Raw genomic sequence first — 21,481 nt, 5'->3', positions numbered from 1 at the left:
CCTTTTATCTGCTTGTACATCAGGACAGTCGGTAAGCAGGTGAAGTGAATTTTGAGCCCCTCGCCTACAATCACACAGTGGAGAATCAAATTTACTGCTTTTGAAGCGGTGTAGAAATTCATTCATTATGTTGTTCGGATAGAACAAGCTTAGAAACAAGGTTTCAAGTTGCCTTGATGTTTTGGGCGGAAACTTGAGCTTTGTGGCGCTCACTGTAGGTGCCTCTGTATACCCTTCCAGCTGGTACTGGCTGTTTATGGACGATTGCCAAAGCTGTTCACTGTAATGTTTCATCACTGATTTACTGTAGCTGCATCCTTTTATTGATAGACTGGGGAGTTTTTCTAGATCAGCAGTTAATTAACTGTTCACTAAATGCTTGTAAGCATTTGATTGTTAGTCTTGATTTAATGCACAATATTATTGTATTGATCCTATGATTTCCAATTTGCAGATTTGAAGAGAAACAGGAAATGAACCCTGCCTACTAATATTCTGGCTTCCCTAGAAATGATGTGAGTATAAACTGTGTTCCTGTCGTTTGAAATATGTCATAAGATTATGTCCTTGATTAGTAAGGAATACAAATTTGAATTTTGATCTTTATTACAGATTAAACATTATCATAGATAACCATAAAAGCTGCGCGTTGGTTGATTGCCTCAACTTCGATTAACAATAATTTCAATCGTCAGAAGCTGAAGGATGGCAGCTCAAAAGGCCCAGTGCACCATCGACAAGATCAAGGACTCGAGTGCCAATAATGGCTTTTCCGAACTCCTTTTTGCCAATTGGCCCAGTGGTCCTAGTGAGCCGCACCCTACTGCTAAACGGCACATGATGGTTTGTGTTTTAATACTTATTAATTTAAACGATTATTCAGTTGATGGTTATCAGGTTATAAATTATAGGTCATATTTCTTTTCTTTTTAATAATCACGGCTCGACCATTCAGTCATACTACAGTGTTGAGGCAACCAGCTGAACCGTAATTCAATAATACCTACAAATAAATGTAAATTAATCGAAATTCATAATTCATCGTCATAAAATATAATCAATAATATTCTATTAACAAGATAATTTTATTCTTTTCCAACACTACTGCACAACAAACGCCTGCCAATCATGTGATCAAAACATCCTGTTTTCATTCATTTAACAGATCTTTACCTCAATCTCCATAGTTTATCCTCAAGCACTTTTGCCTGGAACGGACACTGAAAAGGCAAAGAAAGGTTACACTGTTAAACATAATTTTTACCACTGAGATGGATAATGATGGAATTTAAGGTCCATGTTTTGATGACAACTACATCAGTCGAATTAAAAAGTGTATGTATTTTTGTTTTTTATCTCTCTACCCAGTGATTTACTGGTGCTGTTTGAACCAACTAAAACCAGGACAGAATCAGAATATCTCAGACTAAGTTCAGAACATTTAATGAACTGTGAATTATATGATGTATTGTGTATACTACTACCTTACTACTTAAATTATTTTAGATTGCCTCCTATTATTTCCCCCTTGAGATCATATATCAGTATATTATTTCCTCTTATCTCATCCATATCACGTGAGGATAATTCCTTGTGCTAGTCTCACCTCGTGAATATCTTATAATCTTTTTATTACTAAAATGCTCAAAATTATTAGTCTTATAATTTACTGACTGTCATTGATTAATTGTTATTCATAACATTATCATGAAACTTTCCATTAGGACATTTATGTTAATTCTTGTGGCAGTGTTCGATTGAGGTTGAATAATGTGCAATATTCTCACCTGATAGGTCACCATGATATTTGTATCGAAGTAAGTAAGTTTCTGTGATCGATGATTGCTTATTGCAAGCTTGGTTTTTAATTTTTGGAACCAGAATTAATGACACAATAAAACACCATTTTTGTTTGCTGAGGAAAATATCAATTGTGCATTGCGAAAATAATAATTTTTGATTCCTAATTCTGATTTTCAATCTTTATAATGACCGAAGAGTAGGATAACATCTTCCAGTATCTTCCGATAATTAAATATCTTAAAACTCTGACAATGTCCATACCACCATTTCTTAAACTGATTCTCCTAAATTTATTCGAACTTTCCCTTATCGTTTATTATATACAGTTTTTAATGTTAGAACTGCTTAAAACTGCTTATCTCCTCAGTACGATACTATAATTGTTAATTTTCAGATTATTGCTAATACTGCTGTTCAGCTGTTGCATGTGTGGTAAGTACCTGCTGTGTTTCAAATAAAAACTTTTCAATTGGTAAAAATAAATATAGTCGAAAATATTTACTGAATTAATTTCCTTTTCCCTAAAACAGGATTCATAGCCAAACTGATGTAAATATTTATATTTTTTACTGTGCATCTCCTTTTATCATTGCCTTCCCTAAAAAGGAAATGGAAATTTAACTCAATATTAGGCAAAATTTAAACAGCCATGCATACCATGTCATTAAACTTTGAATTCTAAGCGGAGACTTACTGGTTTATTCTGTTAAAGGAAGCGTTGTTTTCAGGACCTGATATATTCAAGTTCACATCACAACCTGTGTCACAACCTGTTAATCCTGGTGGAACTGTTACTCTGTCCTGTGTAGCTACTGGTAGAACTGGTATAACATACTCCTGGTACAAGCTAGGTACAGATTTCAGGACCCCTCCAGATACTAACCAGATTAGTGGAGCTACAGGAACAGAGTATGTAGTAAACGCAGCTGATGTTGATGAGAGTGGAGAGGATAATTTGTTCCAGTGTAAAGCTACTTATGGAGACGATATTATTCTCAGTGATGTTGCAACAGTCAAATATACCTTGACAGGTAAGTAAATGGGAAAGCGCTTAGTCTTCATTCTTATTGAAATAGTTCAAATTAACTCATTAATATATTATATCAAATATCTTTTGAAGTAAATTGAGAACAAAGTCAGTTGGTTTAATTTTTTTAAATGAGATCAGTGTTTTGTAAAAATGCTGAGTTATATCGAAATACCTGTAAGGGTACAACTTCAACTTATTACTTATTATTTCTTTTCTATCAGACAATATCGAATACGATAGTACTGGAAAGAGCTACATAGACCAGGTGGTAACAACACCAGATGATGAAGGTGAAGAAGGGGTTTATTTATTCAGGTTACAATGTAATCCAAACGAAGACGATTTTGATAACTCTATAACAAATGGAGAACCTTACGATGTACAGTGGTTTAAAGAAGGAGAATCTGGTAGAGTGGAGGAAAACCATGATAATATGTGGACTTACTACAATCCAACTACGTTTAGTGATTATAAAGTCGAATTTGCTGGGGATTATGAAGCCAGACTGAGTACAGTTGATCGTTATGATCTGGTAATTGTTAGTGTACGAACAAGTGATAAAGGGACATATTTGTGTAAGGCAGTGTCTAGAGTCAACAAACAAGAAGTTCTCTTGGGGTCAACAGTCCTTAAAGTTCCTATAGGTAGGTGAAGTGCTACATGGAACCAATCTATAATTCTATACTCTAGGATTGCAATTGATAAAACATAATATATAATTGGAGTTAAGTGTGTAACGAAATGTTTATAATCCAATTAGTTCAGAACGTCTAATGAATATTGACAATACTAGACCTTAGTGAAGGGTATAAATTAAAATGGTTTGTAAAATTACAGTTTATATTCTTTCAGAGAGGGATTTTTCGGTAAAGCCACTTGATATAATTACTGGATACATGGTGCTTTCTGTAGATGATACTGGGAAGCTCAAATCTAACCCCAATGTTGGTGATAAGGTGTTACTGATGTGTGGAGTTGCATGCAGAACCTCCGGTGGTAGCTACGATGCTCAATACCAGTGGAAAGACAGCATAAACAAAGTTATAGCAAATACAAGGGAACACATTGTTACAGTCGACTCTGATGGCACAGCTACTTTCATGTGTGAGATTCTTGATTCGGAGTGTAATTCTGATGTCTCGTCGGAGGATGTCACGTTTAATAGCAATGGTAAGTAAAAGTAGTTAATTACTAATGAATCAAATGTATTCACTTTTCATCACATTTAATAAATATTTAATCTCCAACTAATTATGAGGTCTGTTTCGATTTTTAATTTCAAAAGTGGAAAGACTATTATAAGGTCATGAACTGGTATAAGTATGACATTGTTAATTTCTAATTATTTTCCAGCTGCTGAGATTAACCCAATGCTCCAGCTCACATTGTCAAAGTCTCCTCCTGAGTACATGTGGTATGATACCTTTGATAGTACAAAATCGCACCCTTCATTCGAAATAGGATGTGAAGGGTCACTTGGATCGGAAAAGTTGTATAATGCAGTGTATAAAATGCCGAAACTGGTTACTAGTTCTTCAGCCACGGAAGTATATGATTTCGGCTCAAGTATTACATCTGATAAAAGTGGAGTGTATCAATGTGGAATGTTTAATGATCCAAACAGAGTGTTGTGGTATCAGAAGACGACAAACGTTGTTATTGCTGGTAAGAACTCTGGTAGAAATCAAAACAGTTATTATTTAAGAAGACCAGTTCTGATATAATATGTTGATAATATTATTTAACGTGATAATGCCAAACTTCAAACCCAAAATAAAATCATTGCAGCTCGACCTACTGCTGCGATCACTCCAACAACTGTTAGTGTACAAAGTGATACTGCAGCTACAATTACATGTACTGTGAGTGGATATCCTATAGAATCTGTGACTATCAGTGGACCGAACTCTCTGAGTTTTGATTGTTTGACTTCAAGCTCTAGTGGGGATGTTACATGCAGTTCTAATGATAAGATAAACTATGTGGTTAATGTAAATAACTTCAAACTGGAAGATGCAGGGGATTACAAATGCGCTGTCGAAACAAAGTGGTATAAAAGCACTACTGCTAGTGCATCAGCTATAGTGAACTCAGCTTTTGACGACGTTACCTTATCATACGGTAACAGTTATTCTGTTTGTAGCTACTTTAGTAGCCTAGTAGGAGCAACTATGTTTTTCAAATTAAATAATATCATTTAAAGCAACAATTTTTGTTGTAGATTGAGAAAATATTAAATTCCATTCTTATCATCAGATAAAAATGCGGTTAATTAAAATAGTCTTTATATTGTTTTGTCAAATTTGATACCTGCATTGAATGTTAATCCCAAATTATACCCAATGTCTCATTTCTCAATAGTCAATAGTAATATGTTTCTATTATCAGGACCTGATATATTCAAGTTCACATCACAACCTGTGTCACAAACTGTTAATTCTGGTGGATCTGTTACTCTGTCCTGTGTAGCTATTGGAAGAACTGGCATAACATACTCCTGGTACAAGCTAGGTACAGCTTTCAACACACCTCCTGGTAACACAGACCTGATTAGTGGAGCTACAGGAACAGAGTATGAAGTAGACGCAGCTGATGTTGATGAGAGTGGAGAGGATAATTTGTTCCAGTGTAAAGCTACTTATGGAGACGATATTATTCTCAGTGATGTTGCAACAGTCAAATATACCTTGCCAGGTAAATAAATGGGAGAGTGCTCAGTCTGCATTCTTTTTGAAATAGTTCAAATTACCACATTAATATAATTATAAGTAAATTAGGAACATTGCTAGTTGGTTTAAAATTGAGAATGAGGCAATAAATTTGATGATTCATTATCGTATGTAATCAGTATTTTGTAAAAATGCTGAGTTATATCGAAACTCCTGTAAGGGTACAACTTTAATTTGTAACTTATCATTTCTTTTCTATCAGACAATATTGAATACGATAGTACTGGAAAGAGCTACTTAGACCAGGTGGTAACAACATCAGATGATGAACTTGAAGAAGGGGTTTATTTATTCAGGTTACAATGTAATCCAAACGAAGATGATTTTGATACGTCTATAGTTAATGGAGAACCTTACGATGTACAGTGGTTTAAAGAAGGAGAATCGGGTAGAGTGGAGGATAACCATGATAATATGTGGACTTACTACAACCCCACTCATTTTGACAGTTATGAATTTGAAATTGCTGGGGATTATGAAATGAGACTGAGCACAGTTGATCGTTATGATCTGATAATTGTTAGTGTACGAACAAGTGATAAAGGGAAATATTCATGTAAGGCAGTGTCTAGAGTCAACAAACAAGAAGTTCTCTTGGGGTCAACAGTCCTTAAAGTTTCTATAGGTAGGTGAAGTGCTACATGGAACCAATCTATAACTCAATTTCCACAGTCTATGTAGGGTCCTAGGATTGTAATTAATAAAACTTAAAATACAATCAGAGTTTAGTGAGTTGTTAAATTTGTATAATTCAATTAGTCCAGAACATCCAATGAACACTGACAATATTAGACCTTAGTGAAGGTTATAAATTAAAATGATTTGTTAAATTATTGTCAATATTCTTTCAGAGAGGGATTATTCGGTCAAGCCACTAGATATAATAACTGGATACATGGTGCTTTCTGTAGATGATACTGGGAAGCTCAAATCTAACCCCAATGTTGGTGACAAGGTGTTACTGATGTGTGGAGCTGCATGTAGGACGTCCGGTGGTAGCTACGATGCTCAATACCAGTGGAAAGACAGCATAAAAAACCTTATAGCAGACACAAGGGAACATATTGTTACAATCGACTCTGTTGGCACAGCTACTTTTACGTGTGAGATTCTTGATTCAGAGTGTAATTCTGATGTCTCGTCGGAGGATGTCAAATTAATTAGCTATCGTAAGTAAAAGTTGTTAATTAGTGATAAATCAAATGTATCCACCAGCCACCTTTCATCAAATTTCTAAAATAGCTGAATGTGGGGTCTATATAATAATGTGGTCTGTTTCGATTTGAATTTTTAAAGTGGAAAGACTATTATAAGATCATGAACTGGTATGAGTATGACATTGTTAATTTCTAATTAATTTTCAGTTGCTAAGATTAACCCTATGCTCCTATTCAAATTCTCAAAGTCTCCTCCTGACTACATGTGGTATGACACCTCTGATAACACGAAGTCTCACACTAAGTTCGAAATAGGATGTGAGGGGTCGCTAAGTTCTGGAAACACTGTGTTTTTTAGTACAGTGTATAAAATGCCCGATCAATTGACTGGTAAATCAGCCACTGAAGTATATGATTTCGGCCCAAGTATTACATCTGATAAAAGTGGAGTGTATGAATGTGGGATGTCTAATACTCCAAACAAAGTGTTGTGGTATCAGAAGACGACAAACGTTGTCATTGCTGGTAAGTTTCACGATAGAAAGTAACTTTAGAATGCCAGTTCTGATATATTATGATGATAAGTCGTATGTTATAGTTAGTGATGCTAACATCGGTACAATCTATGTATTGTACTATTATAAAGTTTTTAAAGAATAATCATATTGATATTTGATGCTGACTAATAATATCATTAAACGTGTTTTAAGGATAATTGTTTTTTTGCTGATTTGATTTCGGTTGAAATCAAATCGGTTATCATTAAAGAAGACAAGTTCTGATATATTGATAATATTATTTAACGTGTTGATGCCAAATTTCAAACCCAAAATAAAATCATTGCAGCCCGACCTACTGCAGCAATCACTCCAACAACTGTTACTGTACAAGGCGATACTACAGCTACAATTACATGTACTGTGGGTGGATATCCTATAGAATCTGTAACTATCAGTGGACCAAACTTTCTGAGTTTTGATTGTTTGACTTCAAGCTCTAGTGGGGATGTTACATGCAGTTCTAATGATAAGATAAACTATGTGGTTAATGTAAATAACTTTAAGTTGGAATATGCAGGAGATTACAAATGCACTGTCGGAACTAAATGGTATAAAATCACTACTGATAGTGCATCAGCTATAGTGAACTCAGCTTTTGACGACGTTACCTTATCATACGGTAATAATTATTCTGTTTGTAGCTACTTTAGTAGGAGCAACTATGTTTTCCAAATTAAATAAGATCATTTAAAGCAACAACTTTTGTTGTAGATTGAGAAAATATTAAATTCCCTAAGGGAGGTGACCGGGACATGATTTTAGGCCTGACCGGGACCGGGACCGGGATACAAAATGTGACTTGACCGGGACCGGGACCGGGACCGGGACTGAGATTATCAATTTACCGTGACCGGGACCGGGACCGGGACCAATAATTTCTGGGATTTCTATCTTACCGGGACCGGGACCGGGACCGGGACCAACAATCCAATTTTACCGGGATGACCGGGATGACCGGGATTTGACCGGGATGACCGGGATTTGACCGGGATGACCGGGATTTGACCGGGATGACCGGGACCAAAACTGGTATTCTCATATTGAAAGCTGCAACTTTCATTTACATTATAATTGAAAAAAAAAAACCGTCAATATGGGGCATGGGCCTAATGTACTACACCAATAATGTTCATGTACTGATTACTCAAGTTCACCCTCATTCCTCATTCCTCGATCAATGATCCCTCAAATTATTCAACAGTTTCATTCTCCAATTCCAATTGACAATTGGGCGTAGCCCGAGTTGAAAACTTGATGTTAGTTTGCACTTATGAGTTATGTAACGATATTAGTTACCTAAACTAGTAAACTTGTTTAGCAATTTTAAACATTGTTTTATTTGGCTCAGAGGTTGTTTAAAGATGAAATTCACAATGAATGAAAGTAAAAACTTAAAATCACAGTGAATGAAATTATGTAAAAGATCCCGGTCAAAATCCCGGCAAATTTGAGTGATTGACCGGGACCGGGACCGGGACTGGGACCAAGAATCCTGAATTAACCGGGACCGGGATCATAAATCAGCATTTGACCGGGACCGCGACCGGGATGAAAAATTTGACTTGACCCGGTTGACCGGGACCGGGACCGGGACCGGGATAGCTGAAAATTGCCAATCCCGGTAACCTCCTGATTCCCTTAATTCTTCACCTACTTGACTCACACTCTTGTTCATTTCAGAAAGTACAACAGAACTTACAGCTAGCGATAACCCTGCTAATAAAGGAAGTTCAGTCACGCTAACCTGCGTTGTTAAAGGAGACCCTGAACCCAGTGAACCTGTATTAACAAAAACAGTCGACAGTTCAGCTTCAACTATTGCGATGACCTGCTCTGGAACTACTACTAAAACTTGCAAAAAAGTCTTTTCCGCTGCATCATACACGGATTCTGGATTGTATACATGCAATGGGAAAAACGTTATCAATACAGTTAATAAACTATCTTCTGATTCGGTCAGCTTGAAAATAGGTAAGCAAATTGTGAGATAGGATTCATATCTTAACTTCCGTTTTATTTTAAACCATGTAAAATACAATTTCCTCCGGTTGTCGACAAATAATGTTGCCTAGTTATAGATTCAACTTTGATTCATGGTTATTACTAAAACTACGTCTTTTACAGTGGGAAATGCAGACGCCACATTAACTCAGGCACCAGTCGAATCAGAACTTCTAAAAGGATCCTCTGTCACTTTCACATGCAAAGTAGAAGGAAATCCTCTACCAACGAAACTTATCTTCAAAAAGGGGACTCAGGTCTTAAAATCTTATCCCAGTGGCAGTGACACCGATGTAGACAAAGAAACTTACCACATCTCGTACGAGAACACATTTAATCCTCTGGAATTGCTTAACACTGGCGACTATTCTTGTGAAGGAGAAAATGACAACGGTGGCACACAACCGGATATTGACACCAAAACTCTGACTGTAGTGTCTGATGTAACTGTCTCCCTCTCAGCCAGTACTGATAAACCATCTTTTGGGGATGCATTTACTATAACCTGTACAGCAACTGGAGGTAATTTATAAGAGTGCATGAAACTAAAAATTCTGTTTCAACAGTTTTTTCAACAGTTGTTTCAAACCATAGGATTATAAATGGAATTTAATTGCTTTTTACTTATTCCTTGATGCTTTACAGGAAGAAAACCCCACAGTGTTACTCTCGTACATGAAGGTACTGCAATCTCTACTGGAGCGTTCCCCTGTACTGATGACGGAGACTATTCCAAGAAATGCACATATACACACACTGTTAACGGTACATTAAACGCTGTTGAAACACTTACTTGCTAGATAAGGACATTTTTGTATGCAAGAAATGTCCTATTTTATAGATCTTTAGAACAGTTATCAGTGGTAAATATATCATAAAGGTAAGGACCGTTAAACTGTAAATCAAATCCTTTTTAAAATGATGAAACCTGATGCAAAACTTCAGATTACTCCGCTGGAGGTACATACACTTGCACTGGATTGAACAAAGTAGCGGGAAATGCAGTGCGAACAGATTCCAAATCTGTTAAAATATTTGTATCTAAGACTGTTGTTGTGTCCCTTACTCCTGCAAGGTTAGAACTTATTGAACTGCATTGTCATGATACTAGTCGTTTAGTTTAAAAATTAACTCGTGCGAGTTAGATGTGTAGTCTTTAGTCAACTATCAAGCTACAAAACAGATACTGACATACGCCGCCAATATCTGCTGTAACCCAGACAAAACTGATGTTTTTAAAGTAGCACTGGATAGACTGATCCTTTTTGCAGTGAAACAGAAATAACCTATGGGTCTGCATACACTATTACATGTAATGTCGAAGGAGGCGATAAACCTCACAAAGTAACTCTCAATATTCCGGACAGTAGCACCAACTTGACTTGGCAGCGAGGCAGGTAAAGGAAAAAATATTGATTTAACTTCCGCTAATCCGAAATAAAATCATCCAATTTACACTAGTGGAATGTTTTTCATATCAGAGCTTCAGAGTATACTAAAAAGACTGAAATACCCTTCAAAAATACACAATTTCAGTTCAGGAAATTCATTGATGTGTACTGGAGAATTTAATCTAGTTTGCAAGTATGAGATGTCCAGTCCAGTCTATTCCAACGAAGGTTTGATATAACTGAACATTCAAGAACTATCTTTGCTGTTCGATTAGATGCGAATCAATTTAGCACTGTTTGTAATAATAATTTTTATTGAAGGTATGTCATCTTATACAATCCCACTTATTAATAGATCTTGTTTATCATACACTTGTAATTTTATGTGGAAACTTACTGGTTATATTGATTGCAGGGCAGTACAGTTGCACCGGTTTTAATAAACTCCCTGGTGAAACCAATGAGAGGAGTAGTTTGGCGACTGGGTCGTTAGTTGTTGTTAAAAACGTGGAGTTGCAGCTAACAGATACTATAACATCGAATTTAGACGAAGTTTATTATGGAAACGAATTCAAAATAACTTGTGTCGCAGAAGGTGGCAGGATTCCATTCTATCTTGAGCTAATTCAGACTCCTTTCGGCAGTTCAACGCCTAAAGACCTTGTTTTATATGACACCACAGCATCAAAGACTCCAGACTCTGTTACAGTGGATATTGGTGGAAATACCTTAACGTATGTTAGCAGTGTTACAAGCTCCGGTTATGATGATATTGGAACCTACAAGTGTTTATCCAAGAATAAAGCTGATTTGATGGCAGAACAAGACGCTGAAGATGAGCTGGACATCATAGTGGGTTGGTGTGGTGTGATCCGGAAATTAATGTTATTTTTTATGATCGTAAATAGTAAGAATTAACGTTGAAGATTATTAATATCTCAAAGTTACTGAAAACATTCGTTGTTAATGAAAACGGCTGTTTGTCAATAATCCCCTAAGATTAAGACGAATTTTTTAAAAGTGCTGTCGTTGGTAAGGAGATAGCCCGGTCAACAACAGCTGTGTCTGTCTGATTATTCTGATACATGTTTAGTTTAAAATCACCCACGATTATTGTCAGTGTTGTGACCTGTCAGGGTTTGTCAGCATACCTTTTGATTGGGTAATCGATAATTTGATGATTAAGATTGTTCTGCCTCTACTTTTTGGCACAAAGAAAAAGAATTCATACCCAGCTATGAAATTTTCTAACTGAACACTTTGATTGGCTCTGAAAATTTTGATTGGCTCTGAAAAATTTTAAAAAAAGTTGAAATAATAGTATTCAAAAAAGTTGAAATCATAGTATTCACTTATGAAAGATATGTTAAATCTGTAATTCAAATTGTCTATTTAAATGCAAATAAATATTGTAGAGCTGATAGTGAACTTTAATCTGCATACTGACACTGCTAGACTGCTATTATTAAATTGGTACCGCTGAAATATAGAATAAGATGACGGTTTAGGTGCTTGCATGTATTTTTTCTTTTTGGGACATTTGTCATCCTTTGCTTGATTTTGCGTAATTCTGTTATTTTTCGAGACTTTTTATTGGGTGATGTACCGTGCCCCATAATAATCGTTTTATGAACGTGAAAATTTGACAAAGTATTTTATGTATATAATTGTGATCTTTGATTTATTTTTCTTGTTTGTTTACTTTAATATGAATATTGAATCAAAATTCTCGAATCTGTTCATCATTATGATTCTAATGATTTAAGTATAATATGTTTCAATACGGCGAGAAAAAAAGTCAGCCCATGAAGAAAATAGTTTATTATGATTAAATCTTTCAGTCAGAAACGTGAAGATTGATCAGATAGACAATATCAAAGTTGATTTTGGAACCTCATTGGTTTATAACTTTCAACTTAATGGTGGTCGGTCACCACACTTGGTGAAGTTGGACAGTGAAAGTATCAACATTTTTGACTGGAAAGGTGATTCAAACGTGTGCACTGGGACCAATACACTGACGTGCACAAAAACGATTGGAGCAAATGATGTAAATTGGGCCTATGATGGGACTTTTACGGTTACTGCCGAAAACAGAGCAATGAACAATGATGTAATGACTGATACTATGGCATTTTCTGTCACAGTGTACAAAGATGTCGTGGCTACAATCACACCCAGTTAGTTGATATTATTACTTTTATTCTCTAATCTGTAATTTAAGTTCATTTTGCGTGGTCTCAGTCCCAAAGGATGAATCTTCGAATGATAAGTATTTCATATGAGTATAATTGCGGGATGGGGGGGGGGGGGGGGTTGCCACGTTCGTGTATGTCCGCTTGTCTCATATAATCCAAAAAGGACAGGGCAGGACAGGATATAGGCGGACATAGACGAACATCGGCGGCCATAAACGGACTTAGTCGGACATAGGCGGACAAAAGTGGACAACAAAATTTGCTTAATTTTGATAAATTTTGTTAAAATTTGCTAAAATTTGTTAAAATCTTCTAATGAGGCAGGGTGATATTTTTTCAAAAAGTCGCATTTTATGTGGTTCACCCTATAGATCCTGTTTTAAAGGTATTTTGAAGTACGAAGTGAGATGTCAAGAAATGTTGAACTTGGACACAAGATCTAGAAATACATGCGCTACATCGGTATCATGTGATCTACAAACACATGGAGCGGTTCTGGCCATTGCCCCCCATAAAATCTGGGCAAGGGGTCAAAAAGGACCAACTTTTTTATTAAGGTAAAAAAATTTTAAGAAAAAACTCGGGCCGAAAATTTTGTGAGTCAAATATTTTTTCGGTTCTCGAAGTCCGGACCTACCCTACGATATAAGATTGTGGACTCGAGAAGCTGGAGCCCTGCCTTCAGGCTTCAGAGGTACGTATCGAGAATGGCTCGGACCGAACATTTTCTAAGTAAAAGTTTAATTCAAAGTTTTTCTTGAAACTATTTTTGTTCACGATTCATGCTAGCTACCCTGATCATTATTAGCCAAAAATATTTGTTCGATTTTCGAAATCCGGAGTCCGGAACTACCCTTCGATGTACGATTTTTGGACTCGAGGGTTTCCTCTTGTAATGCGATCCCTGAAGGCAGGCCTCCCTTTTGCAGTGCGAGCTCGGAAGCGGGAGCCCTGCCTTCAGAGGTACGTATCGAGGATGACTCCGCTAATATCCCAAAAACACGACCGTTTGTCTCATAGAATCCAAAAAGGGCAAGACATAGGCGGACATTAGCGGACATGTCACCCCCTCCCCCCCTCCCCCCCCCCCCCCCCCCCCTTGCTCTTTCAAATTGTTTCAAACTCTGCTATGACATTAATGAATGGTGATAACTTTAAACAATCAAAACAAGGTTCAGAAGAAACCATTACTTACCACGAGGATAAAACCATCACCTGTAAAGTTGAAGGTGGGCTGTCACCCCATCAGGTTGATCTTATCCTGCCTAATCTAGGTGAGTGTTTCTATTACCAAACTGGCTGATGATATTATCATCATCGGTATCCACATTCGATTTAATCGCTCGAATTCTTGATTAGTCATGATAATTATAAAATGTTGTCATATTCTTTAATTATCATTTGATGGAACTATAATTTAAATTATCAGGAACCAAAACATGGAAAAAAGATGGGTCAGTGGAATCCCTCTCATGTTCTGGTGAACATGTACTAACTTGTATACATACTTTTACACCTGAGTACGACTCGGACGGTGACTATAAGTGTAAAGGATACAATGAAGGCCGGAGTGGTCAGAGAGAAAACAAGTCAGAGATCAAATTAACAACCGGTATGAGATTTACTTCCCACTATTTAAAATTGTAGGCTATGATAAGTTTTATTGTGTTTAAATCATTAACAATAACAACATCATAATTACATTAAAATTTATAATATTTATCTCATTTTGAAAATCTGCAATACAGGTTACTATTTCAGTGAGACAAACACAGGTGAATGTCTTGAAAGAGACAATATCAGTACTTAATAATGGGGTTATCGAAGTAGATTGCATCATTGTTGGAAAGCCCTTGGTCGACATAACCTCTGTCACCTGGACACATAGTAAAGATTTGGATTTTGATTTGAGCAAATCTGTGACTATTGTCAAGGGAAAGCAAGATGACTTTACACTGAATTCAACGCTAAGAGTGAAAAACCCCTTAACAACGTACACTGGCACATTTAACTGTAATGTTGTAGATCATGACGGCGAAACTATTTCAAAGGCAGTGAATGTGTACATAAATAGTGAGTTTTTATAGAATTTTCATTTCATAACTTTTGAGACATGGGTTTCTGTATTAAGTGTCTGTTGTCGTTCAGTTCATTATTTTTTTAACTTGTAACTTTGTAAGAAATTAGGAGTATTTGAAAATTGCACTGCTGATTACATCTCAAGAAAATAATTAACATGCCAAATTCAGCTTTTTTCAAACTATCAAATATTTTGCTGCTTTAAGGTTGTTTATTTTATTATTGAGATGTTTAAGCTACCATACTAAATCCAATTTTACAGACCGGGAATTCTTAGAACCACCAAAGGTCACTTACAATGACGCGGAATTCATTGAGACGGGGTCTCAGATATCTATCACTTGTCTTGTCCAAGGTATTTATAAGTTTATATATCGTACATATCATATTTAGTGATTCATACACCTAAAGTAAAAATACAAAATAATCTTACCTTGACTGTTTTTTTGAAATCAAGGGTCATGTCTTGTGATGCTTCAAAATTTGAACATACTGCTGAACATCACATGTTTTAGGATTTCCCGCACCGTCAGCAAGTCTAACCTATGAAGGACAATATAGTATGTTAGAAACCACTGAACGTCAATCTAGAACTTCTACGGTTAGCTTTTCATAACGTTTTAGTTTTTAAATGTTAATTCGTGAATCTTGCAATATATTTCCTCTTGTTGGTCATGACATGAAGGTACTAACAAAAAACCTGGCTTGTCTGGCGTCTGCCAGTTCTGATCTGTATATAAATGTTAGTGAATGATTAAATTGTCATATTAACATTATAAATCACCATTTATTTCAGAAGCTTGTGTTCAGTGTCACAACAACATGCGACTATCTTAACTTGAATTTCTCCTGTAACGTCAAAACTACGACTTCATCAGAAGTATTGAAAGCGTCTACGGAAATAGTTGGTCCTAGTATTACAGGGTGTGAAAGTGAGTCGACCACCTTCAAAGTTTCAACATTATTTGTATTTCAATCTCTACAAGAAATTTGAGGAATTTCTTGTGGTTTTACAGTGTAAATTCGCGTTTCCTGACACACTTGTAGTTGTGTAATTCATGTTATCGTAATTATTCACTATTTTTCAGGCAACCCCAAACAAAATATTGGAGTCTTGATATCATCAGGTGTGGCAGTGCTCTTCTTTATCACTTCAATAGTGGCTGGAGTTTATATTCTACGCTCACGACGCAATCAGAATAGTTCATCTGCTGGAAATGTGGTCTATGCAAATGCTGTTGTTTCCAAACTGAAAGGAGGGGAGTTGACGATGGAAAGGATGGAAGCTGAAGTCATCACCCTGTCTGGACACAACTATGATAATGTTGTTCTCCATGTTACCCCCGAAGAGGCTACTTATGTCAACACAATTGCTGGAACCTCGCCCACTACTGGTCATGTGTATAATGACGTTGTGATCCGAACTGTTTCTGCACCAGATGATACACCATATGATTATGCTCGAAACGAAGACATAATAAGACATAATATTAAAGAACCTACAATTTATCACAATCATGAATTGAAATAAATCACAATCACGAGTTAAGATAAAATATCTTTACATTTAAAGTTGATTTATGCCTATTATGAGTAATTCATATATCGCTACGGCATGTATTACACAGTTATCTTAAATGTTACCGTTCCTAAGCAAAAATAGACATCAAAGTTTCAATTTAGATGTTAATAGTTGCTTTGGCTTGTCGCCTTTTTAGCTTTTTGTAACTCATAATTCGACTGTTGATGTACACAAGGAACTTACTTTTCGAAGGAAAGTGATTTTGCTTAATTAATATTTTTTGCTAGGAATTGGACCCCATTTGGTAAAGTTACTTCGTTATTTTATAATATTTTCTTATAGTTTGTTATTTTTTGATTGAGTGAATTGTAATAGATTGGAAGTGGGAGGGGGTCAACCCCATAAATACATATTATCGGTTCCGATTTCAAAATATGTATAGGTTTTTATATATATAATAACATCTATAAACAAAAGAGCACCTAAAGAGGCTCAGCAAAGTGCTGGCCTATTTACGCTTACGAAGACTCATTCGTTCAATATGTCTCAAAGTAAATAAACTCCTCCATCCTACTCTATCTCTTGCTAAGTTCACTAAGTTGGTAAAATTATCTTCATTTTTCAAATAAATTTGTCTCTTAAATAGGTCCTTTTTCACAATAATATCATACAAATTAGTCCTGTGTCTACCCACTCGTCCCTTTAGTGTTTGACATCCTAGTGTCGCAAATAACAGAGACTGGTAGGCAGGCGTGTCGTTGTCACTGCGTAGAACATGACCTAACATTGTCCACCGTGCCTTTTCCACTCTCTCGGAAAGGGGCCTGGTCTGGGTACGAGCGTAGAGGGCCTTGTTAGATATTGAGCTAGGCCAATAGATGTGTAGGATGCGCTTGAGGTGCTTCCTCTGAACAACATCTACAGACTCTAGAACATGCTGAGGTACGGCCCAGCAGCAGCAGTTGTACAGGAGCACTGATACTACTAGTGAGTCGTAGAGTTTGATCTTTCTCTTCTCAGTTATCTGACTCCTCTCTGATCCCTGGCACCACAGCTTGTCAAATGACCAGAAGGCAGAGTTAGCTTTATTTATTCTATTAGTAACATCCTGCTCTGATCCAAGCTTAGTACCAAGAAGCGTCTCGTTTCTCCACTCCTCTTTTCCTCTTAGTTCATTACCCCACTCGTCACAGGCACCAACTTCTTCTAAATACACTCTGGTAAACTTTGTCTTTGTGTCATTGACAAAGAGACTCCATTCACTGAGAATATTCTTGGAGATCTGAAAGATATCCTGTAACTCCTCCATATTTTCACCAATCTCCTCTACATCGTCTGAATAGCCGGACTCAAGAGGCATGTGGTTATCGGCTATCGGAGGGTTGGGTTTTGAGGGGAGGACTGCTCTTATGTGCACTACAGCTCCAGCTAGATTGAGGGTAAACAATTTACCAGCTGTGCTGTCTCCTTGAGAGGCTCCTATGTTGAAAGAGAACATCTCTGAGTCAGTAGAACACACTCTGACTACTAGAGTGGTGTTAGCCATGAGGTATTGTACAAGCCTCAGGTCGTCTCTGGAGCATCCTGCAGCTTCTAGTAGTCTGATTGTTGTACCTCTGCGGATGGTATTGAAGGCAGCTGACATGTCGATACTCACTTTGTTCCATTCAAACTCCTTCTTCATTACTACAGATATGAGCATGCTCTGTGCCCAAACTAGGTCGGCACAGCTCCTGCCAGCTTTGTAGGCAGCTTGGAACGGTCCGGTGAAGTTGTCCACACTCCACAGCTCTCTCTATTCTGTTTAGCACTATCAGTGACAGGATCTTTCTAGAAACACACAGCAGGGTCAATGGTCGTATCGACTTAACTGGGCCACGAGTTTTACCAGGCTTAGCCAGTGGTGTGAGGATGCCTGCTCCTATTGCTTCAATGTGAATGTTTTTCTCGAAAGACTCGTTGAACACTTTAGCTAGCTCTTCATGAAGGAGGGGGTTGTTCAGGGCTTTCATGACCTCGCCAGGAACTTTATCAATACCCACTGCTTTACCAGACTTGAGTTTACTGATGGCTCTCTCTATCTCTGCAACGGTGATGGGACTGTTAAGGCTAGATGGGGGGTCAAGGAAGGCAGGAAGGGTAGGCTCATCAGCGTCGTTGAACTCAGCTTCAAAGTACTCCTTAATAATTCTCGCTTTCTCCTCATTAGTACCTGCGATATTCCCAGCAGAGTTGTGGACGGTTAGAGCTGGTCTAACATATCCTTTGGCGAGTATCTTAGAGGCTCCAAAGTATCTCCGGGCGTCGTCTGTGTTGTTTATCTCTTCGACGAGTGTGTCAGCACTGCGGTTGTTGATATCTCTGAGTCTCTTTGTGATCTTACGTCTTAGCTGGTTGATGTTGGTCTTGACATGCTTCCTGTTGGTCGGGAATTTGTTCTGCATATTCGCAATCATCAGCTGCTTGCGTTCAAGTGACAGTTCAGTATAAATTATTTTTATAGGTATTAATAATTAAGGTATCTATAGGTTTTTATTTTTATAGGTATTTATAGGTATTATTGTTAACGACTAATAAAATTATGCAAGTATAGGGCCAAAAATCCATTCAGAATTCTGCATTATCTACATGGAGACTGGATTTAAATTATTAATACCTATTATCCCCTCCAATTTCAAAATAGGTAATAGATATAGGTTTTTATAGGTATTTGTGGGGTTGCCCCCCCCCCCCCCCCCCCCCCCCCCCCCGCCCCCACAGATTGTAATTTTTGTATTATACTGTTATATAATTTGGATGTAAGAATTTTGCATTCAACGATCATATACCTCCAGGGAATCCTAATATAATTGGATACATAAATTACGAATTTGGGTAATTTTTCTTTAGTGCACTTTGAAATATTATAATAGATATTCATTATTTATATCGAGGCAGTATCTAAGAAGCCCAACCCTGCAACCCAGTGAACCAAGTCCGTGGACTTTTTATTACGTGATGGCAGATGGTGCAGATCACATGTCCATTGTCCTGTCCGTATACCTGATACCAGTCCGCGGAATACTTTGCACTATGTACAGCCGGGGGGGGGGGGGGGGGGGCCAATGACTACTTTTGGGGACTTGGGGAATTACGTCAACGATTTTACCCCGAGTCCCCATGATTTTTAGTCCCCATTAGTCCCCAAAAGTCTCCATTAGTCCCCATTTAGATTTCAAAAAATCTGGCTTCTCCAGACCAGATCGTAAACTTCTCAAGACTGAAGTCTAGAATATTTATAAATGGTCACTGGACATTCCTGACTTCTTGGGAGCTACTTGAGGGCTGTTAGAGTACCTCAGGTAAATTAAGGGAGGGGGCAGGGGCGACTACCAATGACAACATTGAGGAGACATATTGCATATATACGCTTATTTTATCAGATTGATCTAGTAACACGAGTTGTAGCGCAAGGAAAATAAACGCATTATCAATTTTTCTTATTACTTTTGTATTTATCTGTCTGAAATGATATGCTCAGTAATTTGAAATTGGCGTTGTATTGGTTTCTTTTGTTTTTGACGATCATTTATGGGAATATTCACAAAAGAGTGCTTGCCAGTGCTTAAAGGGGGGGGGGGGGGGGTGACAATGTCTCCAATGTCTCCCGCACCTTATCTTTTCGAAAAAGACAAAGACATTGGAGACATTGGAGACACAGCTTTTGGAGACATTGGAGACATTGGAGACACAGCTTTTGGAGACTCCTTCTCCTCCTCCTCCTCCTCCTCCCCCTCAGTCCTCCTCAGTCGTTCTCCTCCTCCTGAGTCTTCCTCCTGGGACCTTGGTCCTCCTCCTGGTTCCTCCTGGGTCCTCCTCCTCCTGGGTCCTCCTACTCCTCTTCATCATCCTCCTCTTCCTCCTCAATCATCAGTCCTCCTCCTCAGTCCTCCTCCTCATCCTTCTCGTCAGTCTTCCTCCTCCTCATCAGTCCTCCTCAGTCCTCCTCCTTGTAAGTCCTCCTCCTCCTCCTCCTCCTCCTCCTCCCCCTCAGTCCTCCTCAGTCGTTCTCCTCCTCCTGAGTCTTCCTCCTGGGACCTTGGTCCTCCTCCTGGTTCCTCCTGGGTCCTCCTCCTCCTGGGTCCTCCTACTCCTCTTCATCATCCTCCTCTTCCTCCTCAATCATCAGTCCTCCTCCTCAGTCCTCCTCCTCATCCTTCTCGTCAGTCTTCCTCCTCCTCATCAGTCCTCCCCAAGTCCCCCTCCTCCTCAGTCCTCCCCCAGTCCCCATCCTCCTCCTATTCAGTCCTCATCCTCCTCCTCCTCAGTTCTCCTCAGTCCTCCTCCTTGTAAGTCCTCCTCCTGAGTCCTCCTCCTCTTCCTGAATCCTGAGTCCTCCTCCTCCTAGGTCCTCCTCCTTCTCCTCCACCTCCTCAGTCCTTCTCCTCCTCCTCCTCCTCCCTCTCAGTCATCCTCCTCAGTCATCCTCCTCAGCCGTTCTCCTCAGCCATCCTCCTCAGCCATCCTCCTCAGCCATCCTCCTCAGCCATCCTCATCAGTCCTCCTCATCAGTACTCCTCCTCCTAGGTCCTCCTCCTTCTCCTCCTCAGTCCTTCTCCTCCTCCTCCTCAGTCCTCCTCCTCCCTCTCAGTCATCCTCCTCAGCCAACCTCCTCAGTCCTCCTCCTCCTCCTCAGTCCTCATCCTCATCCTCCTCTTCAGTCCTCCTCCTCCTGGGTCCTCTTCATCCTCCTCCTCTTCCTCAGTCCTCCCCAGTCCCCCTCCTCCTCCTCCTATTCAGTCCTCCTCCTCCTCCTCCTCAGTTCTCCTCAGTCCTTCTCCTTCTCATTCCTCCTAAGTCCTCCTCCTGAGTCCTCCTCCTCTTCCTCCTGAGTCCTCCTCCTGGTTCATCCTCCTCTTAGTTCCTCCACCTTCTCCTTCTCCTCCTCAGTCTTTCTCATTCTCCTCCTCCTCCTCAGTCATCCTCTTCAGTACTCCTGAGTCCTCCTCCCTCTCAGTCCTCCTCAGTCCTC

General features: G+C 38.4%; 3 protein-coding genes across 3 annotated transcripts; 2 read left to right on the top strand and 1 right to left on the bottom strand.

Moving 5' to 3' along the window:
- Window positions 1–1,728: 1,728 nt before the first annotated feature.
- On the top strand, window positions 1,729–11,799 carry LOC134821615 (hemicentin-1-like). The gene is made up of 15 exons (XM_063832317.1): window positions 1,729–1,817; window positions 2,198–2,235; window positions 5,222–5,527; window positions 5,765–6,187; window positions 6,414–6,731; window positions 6,927–7,244; window positions 7,566–7,898; window positions 8,960–9,250; window positions 9,404–9,802; window positions 9,926–10,045; window positions 10,226–10,355; window positions 10,552–10,677; window positions 10,817–10,899; window positions 11,087–11,527; window positions 11,792–11,799. Exons 1-15 carry the CDS (start codon window positions 1,801–1,803, stop codon window positions 11,797–11,799), a joined length of 3,351 nt encoding a protein of 1,116 aa, XP_063688387.1. The 5' UTR covers window positions 1,729–1,800.
- An 873-nt stretch (window positions 11,800–12,672) lies between these two features.
- Window positions 12,673–16,562, top strand: LOC134821989 (uncharacterized). Its single transcript, XM_063832821.1, has 8 exons — window positions 12,673–12,851; window positions 14,042–14,143; window positions 14,299–14,481; window positions 14,631–14,942; window positions 15,211–15,303; window positions 15,464–15,549; window positions 15,745–15,880; window positions 16,037–16,562. The coding sequence occupies exons 1-8, from the start codon at window positions 12,773–12,775 to the stop codon at window positions 16,477–16,479; spliced, it is 1,434 nt and encodes a 477-aa protein (XP_063688891.1). The 5' UTR covers window positions 12,673–12,772; the 3' UTR covers window positions 16,480–16,562.
- Window positions 16,563–17,156: 594 nt separating this feature from the next.
- On the bottom strand, window positions 17,157–18,914 carry LOC134821614 (uncharacterized). The gene is made up of 3 exons (XM_063832315.1): window positions 18,359–18,914; window positions 17,308–18,222; window positions 17,157–17,209 (listed from the first exon to the last, which is right to left on the bottom strand). Exons 1-3 carry the CDS (start codon window positions 18,912–18,914, stop codon window positions 17,157–17,159), a joined length of 1,524 nt encoding a protein of 507 aa, XP_063688385.1.
- Window positions 18,915–21,481: the final 2,567 nt, after the last annotated feature.

This window comes from Bolinopsis microptera, chromosome 10 (assembly GCF_026151205.1).
Source record: "Bolinopsis microptera isolate Bmic1 chromosome 10, MBARI_Bmic_1.0, whole genome shotgun sequence".
Taxonomy (NCBI): domain Eukaryota; kingdom Metazoa; phylum Ctenophora; class Tentaculata; order Lobata; family Bolinopsidae; genus Bolinopsis; species Bolinopsis microptera.
The sequence above is the reverse complement of the archived record's forward strand: the minus strand, read 5'-3'. Positions and strand labels throughout refer to the sequence as shown.